Source organism: Coloeus monedula, assembly GCF_965178545.1.
Source record: "Coloeus monedula genome assembly, chromosome: 24".
In the NCBI taxonomy this organism is placed as follows: domain Eukaryota; kingdom Metazoa; phylum Chordata; class Aves; order Passeriformes; family Corvidae; genus Coloeus; species Coloeus monedula.
This window is the reverse complement of record NC_138804.1, coordinates 3,166,013-3,192,200: the sequence shown is the minus strand read 5'-3', so window position 1 is coordinate 3,192,200 and position 26,188 is coordinate 3,166,013. Positions and strand designations below refer to the sequence as shown.

The 26,188-nt window shown below is 44.4% G+C and overlaps 1 protein-coding gene across 2 annotated transcripts; it reads right to left on the bottom strand.

Moving 5' to 3' along the window:
• Positions 1 to 24,787, bottom strand: LOC309581801 (protein argonaute-3). 2 transcript variants are annotated; one of them, XR_014227061.1, is made up of 20 exons: positions 24,512 to 24,787; positions 17,796 to 17,967; positions 16,595 to 16,715; positions 15,854 to 16,062; positions 14,519 to 14,655; positions 12,310 to 12,444; positions 10,081 to 10,168; positions 9,803 to 9,950; positions 9,404 to 9,523; positions 8,805 to 8,927; positions 8,500 to 8,633; positions 7,890 to 8,074; positions 7,453 to 7,612; positions 6,715 to 6,805; positions 5,716 to 5,910; positions 5,245 to 5,379; positions 4,576 to 4,677; positions 3,323 to 3,522; positions 2,133 to 2,300; positions 1 to 1,534 (listed from the first exon to the last, which is right to left on the bottom strand). XR_014227061.1 is itself a non-coding variant. In XM_082296604.1 (19 exons), the coding sequence occupies exons 1-19, from the start codon at positions 24,528 to 24,530 to the stop codon at positions 2,192 to 2,194; spliced, it is 2,583 nt and encodes an 860-aa protein (XP_082152730.1). In that variant the 5' UTR covers positions 24,531 to 24,787; the 3' UTR covers positions 1 to 2,191. The 2 variants fall into 2 exon arrangements, 1 of the variants encoding a protein (XP_082152730.1); XM_082296604.1 differs by having other exon boundaries at positions 1 to 2,300.
• Between the last annotated feature and the right edge of the window lie 1,401 nt (positions 24,788 to 26,188).

Here is a 26,188-nt window from a genome sequence, read left to right as displayed (position 1 = left end):
TTTTAGCTTTGCCAAGTTAGTCTCTTTACATTATTGTCCTTGATTTTGAGAGATAAGATAGGTATCTACACCAGCTGTTAGTAAAGCTCTTGCAGACAGTGTTGCCAACAGCACTAAGGACATTTCCATACAATATACAAACGCACAAAATACAGTACTTGGTTTCCTGGCAGAAAAAAAAGGGTTCATGCCTGGTGAAGCAAAATGGGCTCAGATTTTAGGCTCAAAATACAGTATATTGGCAAACAGCGGATTTGGTGAGAACGAGGAGAGAAGCTACTTAGACCAACCAGGTTTTCATGTGAGAGCAGGTGGAGGTCGGGAGGGCTGGGATCACAGCAATGCCCATACAAACAGCTGCAGTAAATATACTATGAACCAGTGCAAATAAAAACAGTCAAAAATGCAGTTCACGAGTTTACAAAGTGCAAAACTCCCCAGTCCCCTTGTTGAATAAACGCTCGTCTCTGACATCTTAAACATTGGTTTTAAGTGGAATGAAAGAGTCCCATTGGTTTGTTTCACATTTCAGTGATTTAACATGTTAGAACTATCCCAGCCCTCTTTATTTGCAAAGTGAAATGAAGTTACCAATAACTTAATTTTAAAAGGAAAGTCACTATCAAAGAGGAAAAAAGCCTAAAAACTTTTATTAATTCCAGACATTTTACTGATGTCAAATAGGTTTAACTAAGCATGTAAAAACTGAGATCTTAATACAAAACCCTTTCCATTTAATTCAAATATGCTCCACATTTCAAAGCCAAAAATAAGGCCAATTCCTTTGTTAAATCAAAAGACTGCAGTGACAAGTAAAGCTTGCAGAAGTCTAGAAGCATTTTTGTATATTTTTTTTTTTTGATTTAAAAAAGGAAAAGTCAAGATTCCTTCTGACTATAAAACTTTCCTTTCAAAATTAAGGCTTTTACTTTGTCCTTTTAAAATCCTGGAGGTGTCCATTCTCCCACGGTCCGTGGTACAGACACTGCTTCAGTACAGCTCAATGGACACAGTTTTTCTTTAGAATGCTTATTGCACTAAAAGATAGCAAAACAAGTTGTCAGTTTTTTTAAAAAATAAACATGATTACATTTCTAAAAAATAAAAGTTGATGTTGACCATATGTTCTGTAATAATTAAATTAAAGCATTATTATTACTCTAATAAATACAAAAGAAACAAAAGGAAGCTAAACTTCAAACACACATACATATGAATCACATTAAGGTGTGAGAGGCAGCAAGTAAAGTAGCAGGTTTCTTTTTTTTCCAAAAAGACCTTAGCTCTAAAGTTTCAGTTCTGGTGGTTACTGTATGTCATCCCAGAAAACCTGGGACATCGGATCTCACGTGAAGCTTCAACAGATTTGACATGCCAGATAGGAAAAAATTGAAACTTTTGGACTAGGTAAAACAGCAGCTTTAGTAAATTCCCCCAGGGAGCAAGAAGAGTTGGGTCACTACTGCCTGCACATGAACCACGAGCTTCTTGGATTGCTTTTGAAAGGGAACTCTTGGAGCTGAGAACTCCAAAGCTGTGAGAAAAGACACAAAGGCAGCCGTTGGCTAAATTAGGTTCAAATTATTGGATTAGTGTGCAAAACATCTTCCCCCCCTCACTGTTTCCTAGCTAGTGCTGTACATTCCAATGCACTTGGATATGTTCACATTCGAATGCTCGATGGCAATACTGAGAGAAAGATTCCTCAATGCACGGGGGTTAAAAACTTAATTATTTTCTTTTTTGCACACTTCCCTCCTCCAAACAATCACTGTGATTGTTCCTAAAAGGTGGTTTGTTTTTTGTTTTAAATTACACAATAGATTTTAGTTTATTATTACTATTTTTTTTTTTGCAACAATAGTTGTGCTGCCGAGCAACTTGAGGTAAAGGCAGAAGAGGGTTAAACTACGAGAAATAATAATTAAAAAAAAATGATGGCGGTGCTTCCCACGGGAGCCCGCCCCAAAAAAGCAGTTGGCTGGTTTCATATTGCATAATAGTGCTGTGTTCCTGGATGAAGTAAACAATCTTCCTCGTGTCAATTTAAGGGTGAGCCTCTCGCCCCTGCACAGCGTCAGCTCCAGCACGATGGGAGGCACAGCCCCTAAACCAACCCCCTGGAAACATACATTGTATGTGGCTTAAGTTCTCAGTTCTCCTCTCCGTGAGTGTCTCCCGGGTCATTGACTTAAGCGAAGTACATCGTGCGTAAGGTGTCTTGGTGAATCTGTACAGCCTTCGCCAGGGCCTGCGGGTCTCGCCCGTTGCTCTGTCCTGACACGTGGCTCCCTTCAGCACTGCAGGGAACGAGGGAGAGACAGGCAGGGCTGTAAATTGTATTAATTCGGATCAAAAAGCTGCTTCCGCATCTCTTCGACAGAATCACAGAATCACTGAGGTTGGAAATGACCTCTAAGATTGAGTCCAACCTGTGACTGATCCCAACCTCATCTCCCAGCCCAGAGCACTGAGTGCCATGTCCAGTTATTCCTTGAACACCTGCAAGTATGGGGACTCCACCACCTCCCTGGGCAGCCCCTTCCAAGGCTTGACCACCCTTTCCATGGAGAAATTCCTCCTGATGTCCAACCTGACCCTCCCCCGGCACAGCTTGAGGCCGTTCCCCCTTAACCTGTCCCTTGTTCCCTGGAAGCAGAGCCCAACCTCCCCTGGCTGCCCCCTCCTGTCAGGGAGTTGTAGAGACTGAGAAGGTTAAGGTTCCACCTGAGTCTCCTTTTCTCCAGTCTGAGCCCCCTCAGCTGCTAGCCACAGGACTGACTTTCAAGACCTTTTACCAACACAGCACCAGTGACAGAACTGGACACTGAGTAATATCAACTCTTGTATTCACCCAGCAACCTTGAAGCTTTTGACAAATCTCTTCTATGGCTGCTCAGCTTGCTCATCTAAAAATAAGCCTGTTATAAATACATTGATGGCTTGAAGGTTATAAAATATTTCTGACATACAGAGTTAGATAAGTGGAAGCACTTAACATTTGGTTCATTCATGACTACTCTGATCCTAAAGCAAAAAAATTAAATCCGTGGCTTGATTCCTTCAGACCATGTCAAAGTTGTAACAAAATACTTCAGTAAACTGAATTCTTTTAATCTGAGTGTTATTCAGTAGAATCCACCAACCCACTCTGGTCTGATGTAGAGCAGCAGCTGCCAGGAGTGATGATCTTAACATCAGTCCTAGAGGTAACAAAAACTAAGTGCAAGACTGGCAGGAATCACCTGTAGTCAGACGGCTTTAGGCCTGACAGTGAAGGAGAGCAGTGGAGACTAAACCCTGAGCACACCCTGTGATTTACCTGTCGTGTTCCTTGTCCACGAGGTGGTAGCGTGCTCTGAATGCCACCAGGTGAGCGTAGTAGGCGGGCGCGGGGATGGAGACGGAGCGGGTGCAGCGCACGTACGTGTGGCACAGCTGGTACGTCAGCAGCTGCAGCTCGTCTGCTGTGAAGCAGTTGTCATCCCACAGGACGTGGTAGTGGGAGGGACGGCTGGTTCCCTGCAGAAATGGGCATGGAGGGTCAATTCTCTGGGTTTCCATCAACAAGTCAGGTTTTGACGTTCAGAAAGGGCCAGGCTATCTAGTGTGAACTTCTATGTAACAGCAGCCAAATGAGTTCAGTTTTATGTCAGGCCTAAATGTATTTTAAGATGAGTAAGTCTAATAGATACATGATTATATTGCTCTAAATATTCTTGCTAGGAACAAAACCACTTCTACATAACCCTCAGTGATCAACATCTGCTCCCAACATGACTAAACCATGATTACAGCACCTTTTACCCTTCAAATAAACTCAGAGACACATTTCCCAGAGAAATAACTGGTGCTTTTACATCCCTCCAGTTCCTGAGCACCCTAACTGCAAGTATGAACACTAGAAACTCAAGTTAAATCTTACAGTGCATCTGAATTGGGTAAACAGTTGTGCTTTAGCCAAGCTACAAGTCTCTCTTTTTAAAACAAATACATCTGAAGAATTCGTTTAGTTGAGGTTCTTTATGCTTTGTTATATTAAACACAATGAGCTGCAGCTACACCCAGCATTTCTGCTTCAACTTCAATACAATTTTTTTTCCAAGGGGCCAAAACCCAGCTTGCTCAGATACAGTGTAAAGGTTGACAAAAAACCCATTGAAATGATTCAAAACTGGACAAGTCATGCCCAGCCAACCTAAACAAAACTGATGACAATGTGGTCAGACTCACATGATAAAAATTTGAAGAGCAAATTTTTTCTTTACATTTTAAGCAATAGCCTGACACAAGTAGAAAGATTTTTTTTTTCAGAAATAACGATGTTACAAAATAAAGTGAATTCTTCAATATAAACTTTAAAAAGCATCACTTACCATCAGTGCAAGTTCAAAGGTGCAGCAGAGACCACCTCTTAAGCAAATCATACTCTAGGTCCCACAATAATGTTTTATCTCAGATAAAACTGAGCTAAAAGAACATTTCCTGCCTAAATAACTATTTGTAAACTGGTGTCACAAAAAGGAGAAAAAACCATGTTCTAAATTCACATTTACTTACACAAAGTAACCGTACCTGTATTCCAGCATGGCTACAGAGGTAAAAATCAAACTCGTAGGGGTGTGTAATGTCAGTATCTACAGTTGTCCCAGCTGGAATATTGCCACTTCGTCCAACCTAGAGAAGAGGTTTGTTAAGTGTGGCCTCAGCTGTTTATACAGCTCAACTGTAATGAAAAATACAAGTTTCTATTCACCACTGGCAAGGTTTCGGCACATGAAGTGCCACAGGACTGTTTGGAATGTGCCACTACATCAGCCTTGGAGGTTTGACAAGGACACTGGAAGGCTCTCCAGCACCTTACACAACACTGCACCTCCAGCACATCAGAACTTTCCAGCTCAGACTGAAGAGCTGCACAGACATTTGTATTTAGAACTGCCAGCTCCCGTTTGGTTTGGACTCAGAAAAAAGGTTCCACCATTTTGTACTTTCTTCTATTACAACTGCTGGAGATTGGTCCTGAGCAGTCACATGGACTTCAGCTCCAATGTGATGTTGTCAGGGTTTTTAACATACTTAAGGCCAATGATTTTTCAATTTGGGGCACCATTTTATCAAATCAACACTTCCCTGCATGCACAGACAACCAGATGGACAGAAGCCCACGCTAATATTTTCTCCAGCAGCCTAAAAGATCGACATGAAGCTTTCCCAAAAGGCTCCTCAGAGGGCAGTGATTACCCTTTCTGTTCTGTCAGCACAGAACAGCCGCGTATGATGTCGTTTCTGCACCACAATGTAGGTTATTCCAGGCTGGTAATCCTTCTCCAAACTGATGCAGGCTTCTCTAATGGCCAGCAGCTCATAATACAAAACCTACAAGCACAAGAACAGAGGAGTTTAGGTTTTCCTTCCATTGTGTTCTACACACAAGACCTACTAACTTGGTGTAGTTAACAGTAGGCACAACTTTGGCATGCAACTCTTAATCTTAGAAAGTACTTAAGAGATACGTGGTTTCCCAAATTTGAAGACTTCTCCTTCCCAGACAGGAAAGCAGCTGCAACTCTTGTTACCCAACAAGATTAAGAAATTCTCTCCTCAAAAGTCTCAATTATTTTGTGTAAATGTAAGCAATTCAAACAGTACTAAACAAGACCTGGGCTATTACGGAGTAACAGAATCTTTTAAGAAACTCACAACCGAACCAACCTGTCGGAACTGTCCCTCAGAGACCCCGTCCCTGTAGAAGATGATACGAGTGGGCTTGAACCGTGTTGATTTGTAGAACTGGATGAGCAGCTCCCTGACCATGGAGGCCAGGTCCTGGATGATCTCCTGCCGGGGCCGCTGGACCCTCACCGTGGCACAGTACCGGCTGGGATGAGCATCCATGCTGCCTACAACCTGGGGGGAGAGTGCAGCAGGGAAGGCTTCAAGCTCAAATCTATACCAAAACAATTAAAAGCAAAAAAGCCAAGAGTGGCAAGTACAAGATGCTTGTGCTAAACAACAACCAGAGTAACACTTTCAACAGGAACTCGTACTTGGTACAGGTTTAACACCTTTTGCCCCCTGAAAAGCATCCTGAAATGCACCTGCAGAATTTGGCTTCTCACTAAGGCACAGTTTAATAACCCAGACAGACATTTTTCTGTGATGTTTTCTCACCTTTTACACAGACAAAATCTCAGCTTCCCTTAGTTATTTTAAACACAGATGCAGTTTCCATAACTGCAATCAATGATCAACTAAAATACCAAGGGGAAGAAGTAGGAGAGGACTGACCAAGCCTCCAACGACCACCTTGCGTTCCTGGACTGTACCAACACAAATGGTAGGAAATATCAAAAACATTTCTGCCAAACCAGGCCTTTAATTACACTTTTCTCCTTTAAAAAGACAAAAAAGTGTTATTGGCTAACATCACCAAGCTGTGTTATTTCCTGGAGAATATTTCTGCAGAAATATATTATTTAACAATGCCATTTTACCTTCATTTAAAAATTAAAGAGCTAAGAAACCAGTCTGAAGTACCAAGCAGATTTTTTCTTTTAAATACGTGATTTTTAATATCATTTGGAACGTGTACAAAGAACGGGCATAAGCCCTAAAAGATACTTGATACAGACATAGTCCATGAGTTGCATTTACTATTCTAACATTTACCCAAGATGAAAAAAAACCCCATGTAAATTTAATAAAACTTACAGCAGCAATGGAAGGCTTCTTTCCATCTCCAGCTGGAGGGTGAGTGACATCAGCTCCCAAAAAGATCACTGGCTGCTGGAACACAGAAGGTCTTCAAAAAGAAAAAAGTGCTAAGTCACACTCATAGCTGAAGAGCTGCCACAAGGTCATCGCTCACCGTGGGGGTTGTTTCTGTCTCAGCCTGATCAGGTACCCGGGCCAAGGCTCAACAATGGGATCTTTGTGAGCAAGAGGTGAACTTGGAACCCTGCCCAGCAGAGTCCAAAACATGCTGCAAACACACTGCCAGAAGCGGGGCATGATTCTGGTGGGGAGCAGCCCCGGGGCTCCAGTGGAATGGCACAGCTGGGGGCTTCGGAGCCCCGATGTGAGCCTGGGGATCCCCCAAGCACCACTGAACTACAGCACCAGCATACACATTATACTGCTCTCCAGGACTTAAGCAGCAGGATGGTCTTACACTGCCTTTAAAATATTCTTCCCCACACCACTGTCCCATATTTCAACTTTGATACTGATCAAACATTTGACAAGAATCTTGGCTGAAGATCTAATGCACAGTCCAACCACCACTCTGAGCCTGTGCTGGAAGGAACTTAATGCTACCTCAAACATCCTGTACTAGTATCAGAAGAATATTTTAACTTAAAACTTGGCCGCGTTTAAATTTTGGGTGCTAAGTAGCAAACGTAACCACACCTGTTAAAAGAAAACCCAATGCAGTCTCCAGAGTCTTACCGTTGATGAGGTACAAGGATGTTGTTGATTCCTCCTAGTTTAACATTAATCTTCAGGCACAGATTTGAGAGGGTCTGTGGAGATGTTTTAATGACGTTCTTGACCTGAACACACTGTGTGGCCATTCCTAACAGTGTATCTCCCACACGCTTCACCTCCGCTGGGAAGCAAAGGAGACAACAAGGAGAGAACTTGAGTCCATTTGCAGTTACTGCTGCATTTTGACCTTGGATAAGTCACAGTATTTCAGTGTACATACTCTGCAGTAACTTCTAACTTATCTGCATACTCGGACCTGCTTCCAAGTTATCTTCAGACACAAACAGCAGTTTCTAATGCCTAAAGGATGGTTCTGAGTAATTTTTAACATATGCCAGGCAACAGATTTCTCTAAATGATACCTGACCGAGCAGGTAAAGACAGAGGTGTGCCCTTACCATACACAGGTGTCTTCCCTGGCAGGATGACAATGATGAGCTGAAGCCCTGAATAGGTGTTCTTGAGGTGTCGGAACATGGGCTCCACGCTGTCTGCACCCTGGGCGTACTTGCAGAAGCAGGGCTGGCCCTGGATCGGCATCCCGGCATCCTTGGAGATCTTGCGTAGCTGGTCTGTGAAACCCCTGAAGATGAGGAAATTTTATGATTTTTGCAGTAGCAACAGTACACAATAACCAAAGCACAAAGGGACAGGACCATCAAAGGAGAATGATTCTAAATAGCTTCTAAAGCAGCATTTAAAAAACTTTTATTATGTGCAGGCTGTAAAGCTGTGAAACACCACATGGGCTAAAAAATAGTCTAGACACCTTTAATACTTTGTTCAAAATGCCAGAAGGGACTATATACAGTGATGTCACAGGACAAACACCCCACAGTGTACCCAGTACAGTGTTTTGACTGTAGCTTCCAGCACAGAAGCAAACCAGCCTGGATTTTCTTCCTAACATCTCACATTAAACTCAGGTAAAATGCTCATTGTAATCCTAAATTCATGTTTTGCTCCATTAAGAGAACAGTCCAAAGCCTGAACCACGACATGCCTTACTTCAGAATTTCTTCTCTGCACTGTCTCTGTGTTGCAAAGCAAGCTATGGCCCACATCTTGATCTCCACCCCAGTGTGGAACTGCTTCCCTCGCATGTCCCACACACCGTGACTTGGTGTTGCCACTGTTCGATTCTGGGGAAACAAAAGCAACAGACACTCAAGTGACTGAAAAAGAAGCAGCTAGTGCTATTTGCAGTTTCAGGATAACAAGAGTTTATTATTCAAAGTCTGATCCCTGAAGAGTCAAGGTGTACATGAAATCTCTCCTCAAAATGGAAACCAGAGGAAAAGCCAAAGCCTCACCCGTCCTCCGTACTGCAGCATCGGGGCTGGGAGCACGCGCCCCGTCACATGGGCCATCTCATCCCTCACTTTGAACTGGAACTCTTGGACAAATGGATCTGCATCATAATTTGCGCTTCTCACCTAGGAGAGATTTTTCCATGTTACAGAACTATCTGATTATAACCCATATAACAAACAACAGGCTAACAGGAACATTGCAGAAGTGTTCTTACAGCAATTTCATTGAAAAAGGCTCAGATTTAATTGCTCAATACTATCAACCCATCCCCAGTGAAAACAATTACTGCCATGAGATATATTGGATGAGATGGTTTCTGCTCCCTTCATTACCCAAGTGCTCATTTTCAGTTTGTTCATTCAAAACCATTTTGTTTCCTCACAGTAAATTAAGCGTAGAGATGAGAATGCAAGAGCCTGTACTAGACTCAAGCTATCGTTGCAGGCCATTTTAAATAAATCCTATTAAAAAAAGTAGTTAAAATCTGTTAAGTTAAAGGACGAGGAGGAATGAAAAGACTAGGAAGTTTTACATGGATGTAATCCAGCCCACTGTCACACTGAGCAGTGTCCCACTGAGCTGGGAGTGGGACACTCACCAGTCTGCTGATCTCCTCCTGCCTGTCTGGGGCAGACCTAGCTGTTGCTTTTATCATGGTCGATGTCTGATTGTCTGTCAGCTTCTTGATGCACCTCTGGCCAGCCACGATGTTACACACCTGCAGGGGAAACCAGAAGCATTAACTCACACCAGAAGCACTCAGATTGCACCACACTGTACACACACAATACTATGCTGTCACTATAAACCACAACCCCAGCATGTTTAAGCAACTGCCTGTTCTTTCTCATAGTTCTAAACTTTAAAGCCCTTTGGGTTGCAGACAGTCTTTAGGAAAATTCAAGAGTGATGAACATGTAAACCTGTAAACACACTTGTATTGCAAACTGATAGAACCCACCCAAACCCAGCTGATCTATTAGAGTAAGGCTCTTACTTCTAAAGGCAGGTAGGTGTGTTTTTGTTCCTGTCCTACTTGCAGACAAGGAAGGTGAGGGTATTTCAGCTGGAGGTTGTATTTCTCTCTGAAATACTGTGCTACTGTCCTCTCCACAGTCTGGCCATTTTCTAGTTGTAAAGGAAAGCTGAAAAGACAGACATTTTAGTAAAATATTAGTTGTCAAATACCATCATCCCAAAATTAATGAAATATCAGGTCCTGTTACTCAGTGTGAAACTATCACACATTTCATGCTCTGACAAAAAGCCTCTTACGTTTGATGACTTGCAGGCCGTCTCGTTACGTTACAGACACGGTACTTCCTTCTCATTGTCCCACAGTGAGTCACTTCTACCTTTAGACCTGCATAAAAGCATCAAAAAAACTGATGCCATTACTACACAAAAATGTACACAGGAGACACAAGGTTTCAAATGAGCATAACAGCTTTGGGCTCAGCATCAAATAGCACAAACATAAGAAATTATTACTCTTTATACATTTTTACTTTCATGATAATTTGAGTTCTGACTAATCCTGATTACTATCCTCAGAAAGAAATATTTAGAATATTTTAGAATATTTAGAATATTCAGTGTCTTCTGAATTTTCTGTAGCAGTTTCATTTAAAAAGCACTGACTGAACTCAGAGAGCTGTTTTCACCATATCCTCTTGTTCTCATCCTTAATCTTGTACATCTCTCCAAACTATCAGTTCCAATGTAACTGAAATTAAAAAGACAAAAACAGGTTTCTACTTTATCGTCTTTCCCCCCAGCTTTGTGTCCACATTCAGCCTGTAATTTTCTTTAATTTCACTGACCAAGTTTAACTTTGCATTTTGAGCATCTCGTCTCAAAGCACACAGCCTACACACCAGAGCCTCTCCAGACTTATCTCTACCCACGATAATCATGACAGTGGCAGCTCCAAGAGGCTCTGGGGGCTGTTGCTGTGACTGTGCACACACTGTGCTGTTCACACAGAGCAGCCTCAACATCTGCTGGGAGCACTGAGCTTATCACACGAGGGCTGCACAGCATTCACACACTGCTGTCTTTCCCCAGCCCCACGGGACAGAATATAGCTAAAAACAGAGCCTGGGTACTCAAAGGATTCACCTACAGTAGTAAAGTCTAGTATTAGTGAAGTCTAGAAGTAAAGGCCTTTGAGAGACCAACTGGATGGCTCATCTTGTTGAGGCTCATGTGGATTGGGGACCACTGACTGAACACCCACCCAAAATCAGGTCCCCAGGTACCAGACACCAGACTGTGTTTAGTTTACTGCGGACACAGGCACCACAAAGAAGCACTGACTGTACCTCCTTGCTCCCTGACAACACTAATTGCATGAAGAACTCAGAGGATGGCACAGTCAAAAATAAACCACCACTGCCCTGACACGGCATTAAGAGAAAATAGAGAAGAGAAACTATGGGGCACTGTGACCACAGACAAGGGCTGATGAACACAGATATCTGGAACTCATTCCCTGCTCTGTCATTACTCTGCTGTGACACTACCAAGGCAGTGCCCTCCCCCAGTGCTGCTCGCACACAGCCAGCTCTAATGCAGGGCTTGTTTTGCTGTACGGGGTCACATCCTGGCTGGAGTTCCCACACCCTACAGCAGCAAAGGGGTAACTTTCAGTATTTTCTGACTATGGTAACAGAGCCTCTGAGGCACCTGAGATCAAGCAGAGGCAGTTTCTCAGTCTCCAGTTACCTGCCCTACAGAATGATGATAGACAGGCAGATGTAAAAGGGGGCATGCTAGAACTAGCACAAAATAATTCCTGTAAGTCTTTTTTCAGTCATGACTGTTCTGTGAGCATATCCCTTTATGACTATAGTTAAAATTTACTTTTTAGCTGCCCAGTATTTCAGTAGTGTCTAATCTTGCATCGAGTGTTTAAGAGCTGAGCTCCTTCAAGGCTTTTCTCTCTGCAAATTACACAGGAATGGAGGATATGGGAAAATACAAACCCAAGTAGCATATATGGAGTGAAACCACTCAAACCAGCAGCTTATGCAATTCCTTTGGAATGGAATTTGGCCTTCAGCTGCAAGTGGTACTTGTTTTTCCACAAGGCAATCAGTTATTAGAATTCACTGTAACAACACTCTTCCAAAGAATCAATGATAGCCTTGAAATCAGTGTTCACTTTGCCACAGCATTTAAACAGCAGGAGCCCACACACAGTGCCAGGTGGCCTCAGGGACCCTGGGCCAGGAGAGGTTGGCACCAGCCACTTACCTCTGCCCAGGCAATGAACAACGTGCTCCCTCTTTCCCTCTAAGCCACTGGGAATGTTTTTCAGCTCCCATTTCCGCAGAGCCGCATTGTTTCTCTCAGGATTAGAGCTACACACATGGATACTAAAATTCTCTTGGCAATTCCAGGCCCTTCTGATGCATGTTAACCAGGCTTCCAGTTAAAACAATTCCCTTAGAATTAACTTATTTGAGTAACCTGGGACAAAACAGACCCATTTCTACTCACCCTTTATCTCTTTGGTGAATTTTACCCGATGAGAATCAGTCAGAGGTCTTGGTTGTTCATCAATATTATGAATGTCAAGGACTTCACACATGAACTGAATTACAGGTTGTGCTTTGTAGAAGGCAGTGGCAGAAACTACAAAGAGCAAATTATTAAGTGTAAAAAACCCCAGTCAAGGTGTTGTGAAGCACTGTGAGCTCACATCATTGTTTCTTAGGATTCCACGTAAACCTCAAGCACATTTAGAAATAGAACAGCAAGCTCTGCAAGAGCAAAATACCAAAAAGCCAGCAGAAGGTCCACAGTGACACATCTGTCTCCAATACAGTCATCCTGCTACCACTTGGAATTTCAGGGGTTTGAAGAGGTTTTTCCCCAGAGAACATTTATTTCTAGAGAGCTGCAATTCTCTTTCACCTTTGTATGGAGCTGCAGACACAGGATTAATACCTCTCTACTGCAGACTTTTGAATATTAAAAGCTAACATTATTCAACATGCAATATAATTTTTTCAATTACACAATCTGCTCAATTATTGAAACAATATCTGGTGTAGACATGAGCAGTATTTTGACTACGCACAAATTGTGTTGGTGTAGTGGGGAGTGCAACCTTTGATCTATTCAAATCTCCTACCCTCCCCACATGCTAACGACACAATCACTTTAAGTGACAATATACTGGTTTTAAACAGGCCAGCTGATTTATTCCATGGAAGGAAGGTCATAAATCATCTTCTTGACAAAATTATAAGCAAATGAAACAACACCTTTGGCAGGAAAGGTGAGGTGGGACTAGACAGAGCTCAGACATGAACTGTCCTATGTTTAAAACTTTGAATGGCAACAACAGAAAAGAAATACTCAACAAGCATTTATCAGTTTTCCACATCTCACGTACCAAACCTGCCACACACCTGTGCTCATACAGCCCAACATTCTTCAGACATGTGTCACTTGAGCAGCCCACAACCTCACATGATGCATCAGCCAACACCTCCGGATGCCTGACATGGCTCCGGCTTTCTGAGTGACCCCAAATCCTCACACTCCCCACCCTGGCAGCATGTGGGCTGCCTCCCACAGCAACACTTTCAAGGAGAATCTCACCCAACTAAACAACTGAAAAACCTCCAGTGATGGGATCTGGAGGCAATTTCACAGCCTCCAATCAGGAAACAGAGCAACAACTCCGTGAACCACCACTTACAAAGGGCTTAAAATTTCTCATTCATAGGAAGGACTGAAAAATTTCTACTCCAAGAGTTACTACTACACTTGCTAATGCTGGTAAGAAAAATTTGCCTCACGAAGTAACAGCACAGTACATCATCAATTGGTGTAAATTCATCCTCTTCTCCTACCTGAACTGCAGCTCTCTCAGTACCTTGCATATAGATACCAGCACTGGTTCTTTCTGGGACAGGTTAAGATGTTAACGCTCGTTTTTCAAACCACAGCTGCTGTTTTACAAGAATAAAGCGTGTGACTTCAGTCACACGAGAATCACCCACAGTTTACGTAAACCAGAACACGTGGACTTGCAAATTTTCAGCAAGACAGCTCAACATCCGCAATATTTTATTATGCTCCAAGACAGATGCTAAGCACAACCTGACTTGGAGTGCTCAGTGTAGAGCAAGACAATTTACCTTGGGTTTGTAAAGCATTTCAAAGACAGTGAGAACTGAATGTAAATTAGAGAAAACCTCCGGCAGCACCTGCACCTCCACCACTGACACTTTTCAATGAGCGTTCAGTAACTAAGTAGTCGAGTGCTCACAGGACGCGGGAGTCTGACACAGGCACCAGTTGATCTCAGATCTATTCATCTGCGACAATACAGTGCTGCAGAGCTCATGCTTTTGCATAAGAAAGCCCATCCCAATCAGCCCTATTCAGAGAAGTGTTTGGGGTATGTTTTGCAGAGTTTTCTTGGAAGTACTGAGCACCACTCACTGTGTACAGCTGCACAGAGACACAGCATAGGCAACCTGCCTCTGTCACTGGGGATGTACCAACACTGAAGTTTAGGAAAACAAGCCCTGTGCAATTCCTTCTTATGCAGGGATATTGGCTTTTATATGGTAGCTCAATATCTGCTCAAATATTGACATGATGACAAATGCAAAGAAAAAGGACTAGAATTTCTGGGTAGCCTTTGTCATACACGTCTGGGTGTGAATCTCAGCCCCGAATCTCCACTTACCATCGATGTTGAGCATCATTTTCCACATGGCAGGACGGACCGACTGATGGAACCCAAACCAGACCTCCCTGCCCCCTCCCAGGGGGTGGTCATAGCCTTCTGGAGCTGAGAAGAAGGAGCGGCCCACAGGGGTGTACCTGGTAAAAACAGGTGGCCACATATTTATGTTCTTGCTTTCCAAACATAAAATTCAAGTAACAAAGATGATGAATGTCATGGTTTAGCATGGTTTGATAACCACTACAATAACACAAAGTATTATTTTTTTTTAATTTTGTGCTCCAGCAATCTGTGCCAAGAAGCAAGTTTAAACAAAATACTCTGAATGCTTCTGTTCCTATTGCAGTGCTTTTAAATTTAGACAAAACATTTACTATTTTTAGCAATGCAAACCACTTTCAGTTTTTACAACAAATCAAGAGCTAAGTTAACTTATTCTTCCTGATCTTCTGCTTCAAGAAAGTGGAATCTCCATCAGAGAAGAGTCTGTACAACTGCCTTGTCTATACTGGCCTGACCCTCAAATACCATTTTTCCTATTTCATAGGGAACTTTTGAATACAAGATACATTGAGAGAAGCAAAAACTATGGGGGAAACAAAGAACTAGAGGAAATAATGTTTCTCTCACAGGTAGAAAACAGCTGCTCCTGAGCCTCCACACCTCCTGTCTTGTAATGCACAGGCATTAGTACAGAGGTTAACATCTTCAGATCCAGGGAAGCTGAGGAACACTGGCTTCCACAAAACCACAGGCCACTTTTTTTAGGAGTAAGTTACACCCAGTGAAACCCATCAGAGCAAAGCCATCCTGCTGCATAAAGCCAGCAAACTTCAAAAGTAACTTTCATTAACCAAATCAAGTGAAATTGGCCTCCTCTAAATTTCAGGGTTCTGAGACAAAATAATAAATATGAGACTTTGTTAGGACAGGTGTCTGGTCCCAGCCATGTATTTGAGACATGAGAAGCATGCACTGGTGACAGTGTATCGATGGATTAAAGAGACTCGTGCTTTTCACAGGCACTGCCATCACTTGGCTCAAGCTGAGCAGAACCAGGACAGCAGTGCTACAGCCCACTGGAACCTCTCAGCATTTCAATTAAGGCTATTATAAATGTCTGCTGTTTCTTGATCTTTTCCAACACACACATCACCTGCTCTGCCTACAGAAACACTTGTACAAGACTGGCTACAAGCTCCCCATTCAGCTCACCAGCTGAGCTGCAGAGGGGAATGAGCAGTTTCTCTTTTCACCTGTGAAAAAATGGGGATGAAGGTCTCCCAGTGGGGATACTTCAGGTAAAGACAGACTGCAGGAAGACAGTGAACCTACTTCATGGAGGGGAGGTGTCGTAGCACCACATCGACAGCATGAACAGGGTTAGTGCTGATAGGTTTGTCTAGTTCCAGAGGCTCAGGCAAGGTTCTTCCTGTCAAAACTTCATGCAGCAAGTGCCAGCTCACCCGAGAAACAAACTTTATTGACACTTTGAAGGGACGATCTTTTCCACCTTCTCCGGGTAGTGTCACATCCAAATCCACCTGGGCAGAGGAGAAAAGAGAGAAATGAAAAGCAGCTGTTTAACCTGGAGTCTGGTAGCCTTGAGACTCCACTCCTTCCCGTAACTGGGTCAGAGACTCAAAAACTCTGATACTGAAGACACAGCACATTTGATGAAAGTACATTACCAAATGCACAAAATGAAGAGAACTGGGCCCTGACCAAGCAGCAGAGGATCCTATAACTTTTTATCACCTCAAATCAGAAAGCAATACATTCTAGAAAAACTTTGGTTTGTTTCTTTATTCATCATAAAACCATGTATTACAGTCTATAAAATGAAATGTTTTAATAGATTTACCTGTAGAAAGCAGCTACTAAATTCTACAGGAAGTTCTGAATGCAACTATTACATGAACATTTACATACACTGGAATTTGCAGGAAATATACCAGAAGGACTCAGTTTCAGTACAGATACTTCCAGCTTTTCTGAAATCAGCAATATTTAAAGTTGGGTTTTTTCCTCTCCTCTGAAGCTGCTACCAACATAATGTCTTCTCAGTTATCTTACCCCAGTAGTGGCCACAGGAAGTGGATTGGCTGTATAGAGGCTTCTTTTCCCATCATAAACTGGTCTACGGTCCCCAAATATTGTCACTTTAAAATGCTGCACCATAGAGTCCACCACGTCCCTGGAAAGGGGGATATTTACATTGAAGATGTTTCTGAAGAAGGATCAGACCTGAGCTGGGTCCCACTCCCCACTGTTTTGCTGAAGTAGTTGCAATAAACAATACTTGAGTCAATTATAAACACCCACTGCTATTCCTCCAAAAGGTGCTTCACATACTTCAACTAAATAAATAAACACTACAGAATAAAACCAGGATCAATGCAAACGCTCAAATACTGGGAAATATTGGTACTGAAATAATTTCATAAACTCCTAGAAATTACCAAGGCCTTTGCATTATCTTTATTATGGAAAACAAGGACACTGTTACCTTGGAAAAAACCCACAAAGTGGTATTGTGAAAAACAGCACAAACCCCCAACTGGAAGCTCTGCCAGTACTGTCTGCAGTAATGTTTATCTGCTCCATGGTTGATGAGAGTTTTGAATTCTGCCTACACTTGTTATAAACATAAAATGCCCTAACAAAAAAGACTTGGTTGTTAAGTCCTTAATAACCTGAGTTTTTACAAAATCATGTAAAAGCCTGATCCAATTTGCGCACAATTACAGATTCATCTCCCTTGCTTTATTATAAATTGATGGCAATAAAGATTAACCTGACACAAGCACTGAAATTACACTTGAAAAACCATCATGAAATTTTCAGTTTATACAAAAATGCTTCTTGATGCGAGTAGTAGTTAGAAAGAGACTTTTGGAACACCTCCAACTGTAACAGGCTGTTGGGATCTGAATTCTTTGGGCAGTCTTGGGGTTTCAGTGGCACAACTGCATCTCACCCGACACACCACAGTTCCCTTATCCTACAGAATGGAAACACTTTCCTTCAGCACGTGCAAAGCAGCCTTCCCACACAGCAGCAGCTTCCAGGCACCATGTCCTGGTCAGGCGATATTAACCCAAAGTACTTCATGAAGATGATAAATATTGACTTCCTCTTGAAGCTGAATGAGCAGCAGCACTTTCACCTCCCAGCTGGGACGTGGGGAAAAGGAAAGAAATTCTCCCTTTCACAGCTCTTGATGTTACTCAACATGCCCATCCGTACAATTTACAAGACAAATGTATCTTCTCACCTGTTCACCCTCCGAGGACACTTATCTGGTTTGATATCCACCTCATAGAGGTAGACATCAATCTTTGGGATTTCAACTTGGAAGCAGTTGGCCAGCAGTTTAATGGGTTTGCCCATGGTGCCATAGCCGGGACGTCTGGGCACCATGAGCAGGGGCTGTGCCCCCACGGGTCCTGTGAAGGAAAAATCCCACAGATTAGGAGATAAGCACCACAGACAATTCCCTGAACCAACTCTCAGGACAACCAGGCAGGCACCAGAGCCAGCACACTCGAGGAAAGGAAATCAGCTGTCTCCAACAGGATGCTGCCCATGCAATTCCAAACAAATGCTTGCCCATTTTTAATCCTTAAGCCTCCACCTACATCTAGACTGTTCTCTTACTCATGAGCTTCAGAGATCAGCATGAATAAAATCAGGAGCTTTTGTGTAGGAGATTTCCTAAAAAACCCCAACCAAAAATCCAAAACAAAAACAAAAAACCCTTAAACAAAAACCACCCCAAAAATATCGTAGAAAGTTTTACAAGTCTTTTCTGAACACCCTGGTAATAACCAAGTGGCTGCAGAGTACAAAAATACAGAAGTAGCTCTGGACTGATGAACAGGATTTGAGATAAACTCTTCATTTCAGTGCCAATATCAGCTTAGTCTTGGAAGACAGATTATTCTTGAACTTTGCTGGCTGAAAATGGATGAAGAGTAAGACCATTACCTCCCATCTAACTGCCCCCATAAAGCCAATTTGCCAGAAGAGTAAAGACTCAGATTAAGACACAGGATTGTAAAACTCCTGATTACTTGTGGGCTAGAGAAGAATACCCAGAACTGCTCAGAGAAACATCAAAATCTGCACTGAGATGGGTATTTTGAAAAGCAGCTAAAATACCTTCCCAGATTTGGTCCATTCTCATCTATTTCATTTGCTTTGCATTACTTAGGTGAGAACCCTCCACTCAAGATTTGCATTACTCATGCCTTACAAACAAACACAGTAGTAAACATAGCCCATTTCCCAGAATTTCTACTGGTATTTCCACTTAAAAATACCTCTTTCCAGTTAAGAAACAACAACAAACCCAAAATGCTTGGTAGCCTGAGTTTTAAGAACTTACTCGTGGTACAAATGTCCTGATTTACAGAGCATTTGAACGAGGCAGTGCAAAGTTCTCCCCTCTCCTCCTACTCGGTGACGCAGGCAGCGATTCCAGCCCACTCATTTTCATAGCAGAGTTAAAATGTCAAGTGCTGGGAAAAATGGTTTTTATATGTCTTTTGATTAATCTCCATAATTTCTGTAAAAAACCCTGTATTATCTTGAAGGAAATCATGTCCTGAGAACAGGTGAACATCAAAGCCAAGGTCCTCTGTAACATTTGTCTGGCTCTACCCAGAAAACTACTGAAAAATTCTGAGTGGGGCTGGCTTGGAGCCACAAGATAAAACAAAACAGAAACCAAGAAGCATCATTTAAAACCCGCTCACAGACTCTGCTTATGCAAAACTTGTTCCAAGCATCTGCTCTCTTCAACTTTTCCTTCATTTTAATACTCTCACATGAGTAAAAGCAGCTCTACAATTTACTCCAGCTATATTTGCAGAATATAAGCATAAGCAAAAAGAAGTTACTACCAAACATTTGAGTGGCATAAACAAGTCAACAGCTCATTTTAATATTCTGAAGACATATACACCATAGTTTATATTTAGTTCCTATCCGTAGGAAAGACTAACAAAACTGCTGAAATAAAGATAACATTAAAAAGGTTCTTTGGTCAGCCTTGTGTCCCGCTTACCCAGCTCACCCTGGAAGACGTTAGAACGCAGATTTTGGCAAACAGGAATTAAGTGACCAATAAACAAATCAGAAGTGCAGGTCTACACACTGTTCAGGTATAACTTTTAAAAATTCAGCTATTTTGCTATTATTGTGTGAATCATCTGCTCCCTTGGACAAATGAACTTAAAAACATGAGTATGCCATTAGTGCCCAAATACATGAGCACCCACTCAGAAGACCCTGCTTTCAAGAGACACTGACTTGCCAGATTCTGTTATGGAAGTCTTGTGTCAGTGGCTTCAAAGCTGTGACTCAAACACCAATAAAACACAAATAACCAGCGACACTCTGGGGATGGCTCCACTGCTGATCTATCAGTGACTCACCCAATCTCATGCCTAAGTCCTGTGTCAAGCCCATGGAAATAAACACACAAACCAAAAATATTCGAAGTACTATTATTCTACAGAGTACAGGATGCCCGAGTGGCAGATCCTTTCCTTCAAGTCCTTTAACCGTTGCAAAAACAAAGTGGGTCAAGGCTCAAAAACCTTTCTCAAAGCAGCAGCACCGTGAGGCCTCCTCCGCAGGGGATGGAGCAGCCCCTCGGTGCTTCCAGGGAGCTCTGCACTGCTCAGCTGCCCACAAGCTTTAGAGGAGAAACTTCTCTGTGTTAAAGAAACCATTATATTCTGCCATTACAGCACCAGGTATGTACATACCATAGAATCATGGAATGGTTTGGGTTGGAAGGCACCTTAAAGATCATCTCATTCCACCCCCTGCCATGGGCAGGGACACCTTCCACTATCCCAGACTCCTCCAAGCTCTGTCCAAGCTGGCCTTGGACACTTCCAGGGATCCAGGGGCAGCCACAGCTTCTCTGGGCAACCTGTGCCAGGGCCTCCCCACCCTCAGAGGGAAGATTTTTTTTCCCAATATACCATCTAATCCTGCCCTCTGGGGCAGTGGGAAGCCATTCCCTGTGTCCTGTCACTCCAGGCCTTGTAAATAGTTCCTCTCAATCTTTCTTGTAGGCTCCCTTCAGATATATGCCTAGGATGTTCCTAAAAATGAAAGGAAAACCCCCAAACCAAGTCTGTTCAGTGTGCTGGAGCAGAGCTCAATTCATAAAACCAGCTCGGTGAAGTCCCCAGCACTAAAACTCAATGCATTTATAACAGAAAACAATGAACACACAAACAGGAACTAAAACTGGTGCCTCAGACAGATTCTTGGAAGGTCTTTGTGCAGCTAGGGAGCACGTTTCAAGATCATGGAATGATTTGACTTGGGAGTGACTTTAAAGCTCCCCCAGTTCCACTGTGGAAATCCCTCTAATGGTTTCAACGAGCTCTAAATGAGGATCTTTTCTTCCATGGAAGTATCGATGTTCCAATCAACCTTAAACAGCCGAAAGGGACGGCGATTCCTCGGCAGCCCAGCCAGCACACGGACACGTCTGGCCTGCATCCAAATGCTGGCTGCACCTACCTAGCAACCAGAGAAGCCCTGTCGGAATAAAGCCTGAACACAGCGAGCAGGAGCTCAGAAACCTGCAAATGCTTCCAACACACCATTGTACGAAAAACTGCAGCTTCTGGCACACACGACGTTTTTACAGAATGAAGCAAAATCGTGATCTCCAGCAGGATGCTAATAGGAAATGCAGATTTCCTTACAGAAAGGGCCATCCCCACCAAGCTTTCAGAAAAATTATCTTCTTTCCCATTGTGGCTTCAGCATTATAAAGCCAAACTCTATTAACAGAGATAATTTAGTAGTTTTATTTTTGTTTATACAACAGTTCTAAATCCAACTGGATGGGTGCTGAACAGCCCAAAACACACCATCAAGGCCTGAGCAGGTAAATACAACTTACTCTGGCTCAGGAAGATGAGGCAGATTTGTGGAACAGGTCTTGGCCTCCGGCTGGAGCTGCACCGGGAAGAGCTCCCCATGAAGGGGAAAACTAAAAGATTCCCTTTCACAGGGCCTCTGGCCTCTACTCAGAGGCTCAGCCTGTGGAGCTCTAAGAAAATCTCATCACTAGCAAAAAATAGCTGAATTCTGGATTAAAAAAATACATAGGGAAGATTTGATTCAAATGCCAGCTTCAATGATCGAGCTCCTTCTGCCAGAAATCATGAATTGCCTCATTTCTGTCACTTGGCCTCACTGGGTGGCATTACATTATTTATGAGTAATGCAATCCATGTTTTCTAAACATTCCTCCTTTCAATTTAGGGTTTGTTTTTTTCAAAGTTTCAGATGCTAAGTTGTATTCAAACACATCAAAAGCCAACATTTTGATGCCGTGCTCAGTAACTGCCAACTGCACAAGCAAATACCGGTGTGGTAACTCATTCTGGCCTAATGGACTTACAGAAACACAGTGAAGTGTTTAGGGAGAATTTAGAAGACAATCAATGCTTCTGAACCTTTAAAAAAAATCTAAATACAAAAAGCTTTAAGCCCAAAAAAAGCAGCTTATATGCACATAGTGAAGTTAATACCCAATTGCTCTGGGAGAAGAAAATGTGCCAGCCCACACAAACCCTGCAAGACTTTTCCCTGGAAGGTATATCCACAGACCAAACTCAGGAAGGTAAAAATTAGCTCAAGAAATACTCTTTGATACCTTCACCTCTGAGGATGAAACAATTTGTAAAGTTCATACTCTGAGTCAAACAACTCCCACAGCAACTCCAGTGGAAATCTGCCCCTGTATCTCACAGCAGAATAACTTTTGAAGGCAAGTATGAATCACCCCCCTTCCCTGCTCTACCACACCCACAAAAACAGGACTTTTAATGGACCTCCCAAATCACTACTCTGAACTCAGAGAGAAAAAAGCCACTTCTGGGGATTTTCTCTGCCCAAAGTTTGTATGGAAAATAAACAGAACGTTAAGGATGCCTGCACTGCTTCATTAAAAATTGAAATTAAAAAGAAAACAGTCCAACACAATTTAGCACTTTTAACACAAAAAGCTGTGAGTTTTGAAAGAACAATGTAGGACATGGAAATGAAGACAATCAGCACTGATCCAACTTGGTTACACCACAGAACATCCCCTGTTGGTTGGTTGAACCTCCCTGCCTTTTGGAAGTTTACTGAACACTCTCCTGGTGGAAGTACAATGCCTGACACTGGATTTGATCTGTGCTGAGGGCAGCTTTTCCTTCACTTCACTTTCCCAACTGAACATTTTACTGCTGTTCTGCAGTTTGGTTTTACCACAACCCATGCCCCAAGCAGCCACCTTCACATCCTGCTCCCACTTCCAGTGATGTTTAAATTCCATGGACCAGGAGAGCCATACTTCCCAGGTTCCTTAGCCTAAGCCTCTCACACAAACTGGACATCACCTACAGCACTGCTTCACCCAAGATGTCCTGGCACATGCTTCCACTTTACTCCAGGGATACTCACGCACCAATCTTTTTTCCCCACTCTACTTATTCTATCCCATGTTTTCCCTTCATGCACAGAAAACAAAGCACATCTCAGTGTCCTTCTTCCTTTCATGACGGAGCTTTAATCCTCATTTGTTCCACCAAGGATGGTTTGTGTCCTCCTGTTCCAACACCCCAACGCTTGGAACATGAACACTGCACTTCCCTCATCACAGAGCAGACATGGGAAGAACACTGCAGCAGCTTTGCTAAAACCCAACATATTGCAGCCTAACAACAGGTAAATTCACTTCAAAGGAAAATTTAACCATTTATGGGTTCCTCTTGCATATCTGTTTATCAGGAGACAACTACAATTGCACCAGGTTATAATTAGAGTTTATTTAACACCGTTTAAGAGAGCATCATATGGATTCCACCAGATTGCTAAAAATCCTGCATCTTCAAAAATTTTCAACCATCACAACCTCAAGCCAGGCAATAGCTGAGGTAAGGAGTTTTTCCAGCCAAATCCATTATTGTCCTTAAATCTCCAAGTACGTTAGAAAAGGATCTCTATATGGAGATGAGAAGGCACTTTTTGTGTTGACACCTTCCATCTCAGTCTTGTATTTTCACCACCTGTGGTACCTATTCAAGTGGCAGACATGGAACTGCAGGTGACTTTGGACATTCCTTTTGCCATCGAGGTACAGCCAGAGAACTGCTGATTAAACACTGCCCAACCCTCAACCCTCCTCTGCTGTTCTGCCAGACTTGGAATAAATTATCTTGAAAAACTTCATCAGAACTTCCTTCTCCAACCCTCAAAATCCATTTAAAACACAAAGTTGATAAATATTGAGCACATGCTTTCCCAGCAAAAGGATGAAACGGCCAAAATGAGAGGATTTTCATAGAACCACAGAACGATTTGGGTTGGAAAAGACCTTAAAGGCCATCCAGTGCCACCCCCTGCCATGGGCAGGGACACCTTCCACTGTCCCAGGTTGCTCCAAGCCCCGTCCAACCCGGCCTTAGGCACTTCAAGGCATCCAGGGGCAGCCACAGCCTCTCTGGGCAATAACCACCTCGGAATGATTATTATGAAGCAGCACACCCAAAGGCACCGGAATTAGCCCTAAAACTCAGCGTGAAGACACACAGGGGCCAAATACCCGGTGTGTGCCCGGCAGGAGCTGCTCGAAGGAGCGCTGCCCGGTCCCGCCGGGCTCTGCGGGTCCGTCCCTCGGGCACCGGCACGGCGCGGGTTACGCAAGCCGGGCACACCGGTTATGAAATACCGACAATTCCTCCTCCACCTCCGGCACGGGAAGCCGGACACGGAGAGGCTCGGCCTCGGCTCTGCCCGGTACCGGGGCCCTGCCCGCGGGGCTCAGCTCCTCCCGCCCGATCCCCCACGGGGTGGGCTCGGCCCGGCCGCTGCCCCGCGGCACCGGGGCGGGCACCGGGAGTTGGCGGGGGTGGGGCGGGGGGCCCGTTTCCCGACCCCGCCAGGCCCCGCCGGGCCCGCGCTCACCTGCGCTGCCGATTTCCATTCATGGAGCTGGGGCGCAGCCGCTCGGGGCTGCGGCGGCCGGCGCGGGGCTGCGCTGGGCGGCGGTTCCTCCGCCGCGCTCCCGGCTCGGCCGCTCCCGGCGCTGCTCCCGGTGCCGCTCCCGGAACCCCCGGTGCTCCCGGTGCCGCTCCCAGCGGTCCCGGCCCCTCACGCGGCGGCGGAGGCGGAAGTGGCGTGGCCGCCCCGCAGCCCCGGCTCGCGCGGCCGCTCCCGCCCCGCCGCGCGCGCGCGCCCCGCACACCGGAAATCCCGCCCGCGCTTCCCCTTCCCCCGCGCGCCCCTTCCTTTCCGGGGGAAGGGGAAGCGCGGCCGGAAGCGGGCGGGGCGCGAGCCGGCGCGGTTGCTGCGGCAACAGTGAGGGGGAGGCGGGAAGGGCGGCGGGAGCCGGCGGGGCCCTCAGGGCTTGGGGAGCGCGGGGGGGGAGCCCCGCAGGCACCGGCGGCTGCCCCGGAGCGAGAAGGACGGGGCTGGGACACCGGGAAAGCAGAGCATGAGTCCATCGGGAGTCAGAGCGGAAGCACCGGGGGATTATTCCCGACCCCGCAGTGTTGTGGTGCTTCAGTACTACGCATTATGTCTGCGGCGTTCTCTCCCTGCCGCAGCAGCTGCCGTGTGCGGCGGCTTCGAGGGCTTCCAGCTCGGTCCCCGGTGAATTCAGCTGACGTTTTCTTAATCCTCACTAAACCCGCCAGGAGAAGCCCCGCGCCCCGGCCCCGGTGACGCCCAGGTGTTCCCATGCGCAGGCCATGGACTCGCTGGATGGGAGCGCCCGGAGCCCCCCGCACGTCCCGCACGCTGGCCCCGCTCTGCGCTGCGGGACCTGGAACATGCGGAACGTGTCCGGCTGCGACAGCGCTGCGGGACACACAGGGTGCTCGGGCCCTGAACAGGCTCCCCGGGGAATGGTCACGGGCCCGACCCTGCCAGAACTCAGGGAGTGTTTTGACAACACTCTCAGGGATGCACAGGATGGGATTGTTGGGGTGTCCTGTGCAGGGCCAGGCAATGGACTCGATGATCCTTGTGGATCCCTTCCAACTTAAGGATATTCCATGATTCATGATTCGATGATTCACTATATCAGCATAAATTCAGAGCTTATGCCTGCCCCGTTCTAATTTTTTGAGACTTTTTAGCAATGTTCAGTACCACTTTGTTAGAGATTTGTTACACAAACTGGCACCAAACAAGCAGACAGAGAGAAGGGGCAATCGGCATGTAGGGAAGAGATTGAAATGCAACAGACGTAACAGGCTCAGTGCTGGGTCAGGCAGTGACACCTTTATCTCTATTTCTCCTGCCCTCAAAAGATCATTTTTTGGTAAGAGCAGTATTATTGGGACTTGTCCAAGTAGGTTTGAACCTGCTACTCATTGTGAAGAAACAACATCACTTTTTCTGGTAGTGAGAGGGGCCCTTCCCCTGGGAAACAACTGGGAAGGTACTGAAGAACTGGAATTTTGGGCCAACAGAAGTTAAAGATCCATAATCCAAATTTCAGGATAATTATTAAGAATTACCACCCTGAAGACTCCTATCTGAATTAGTCTTTAAAAGCAAAAATTTCGTTATCAGGTGAGTGACACAGTAAGGATTTTAAACCCATGCAAATTAAAGGTAAACTACTAGAATATTTCC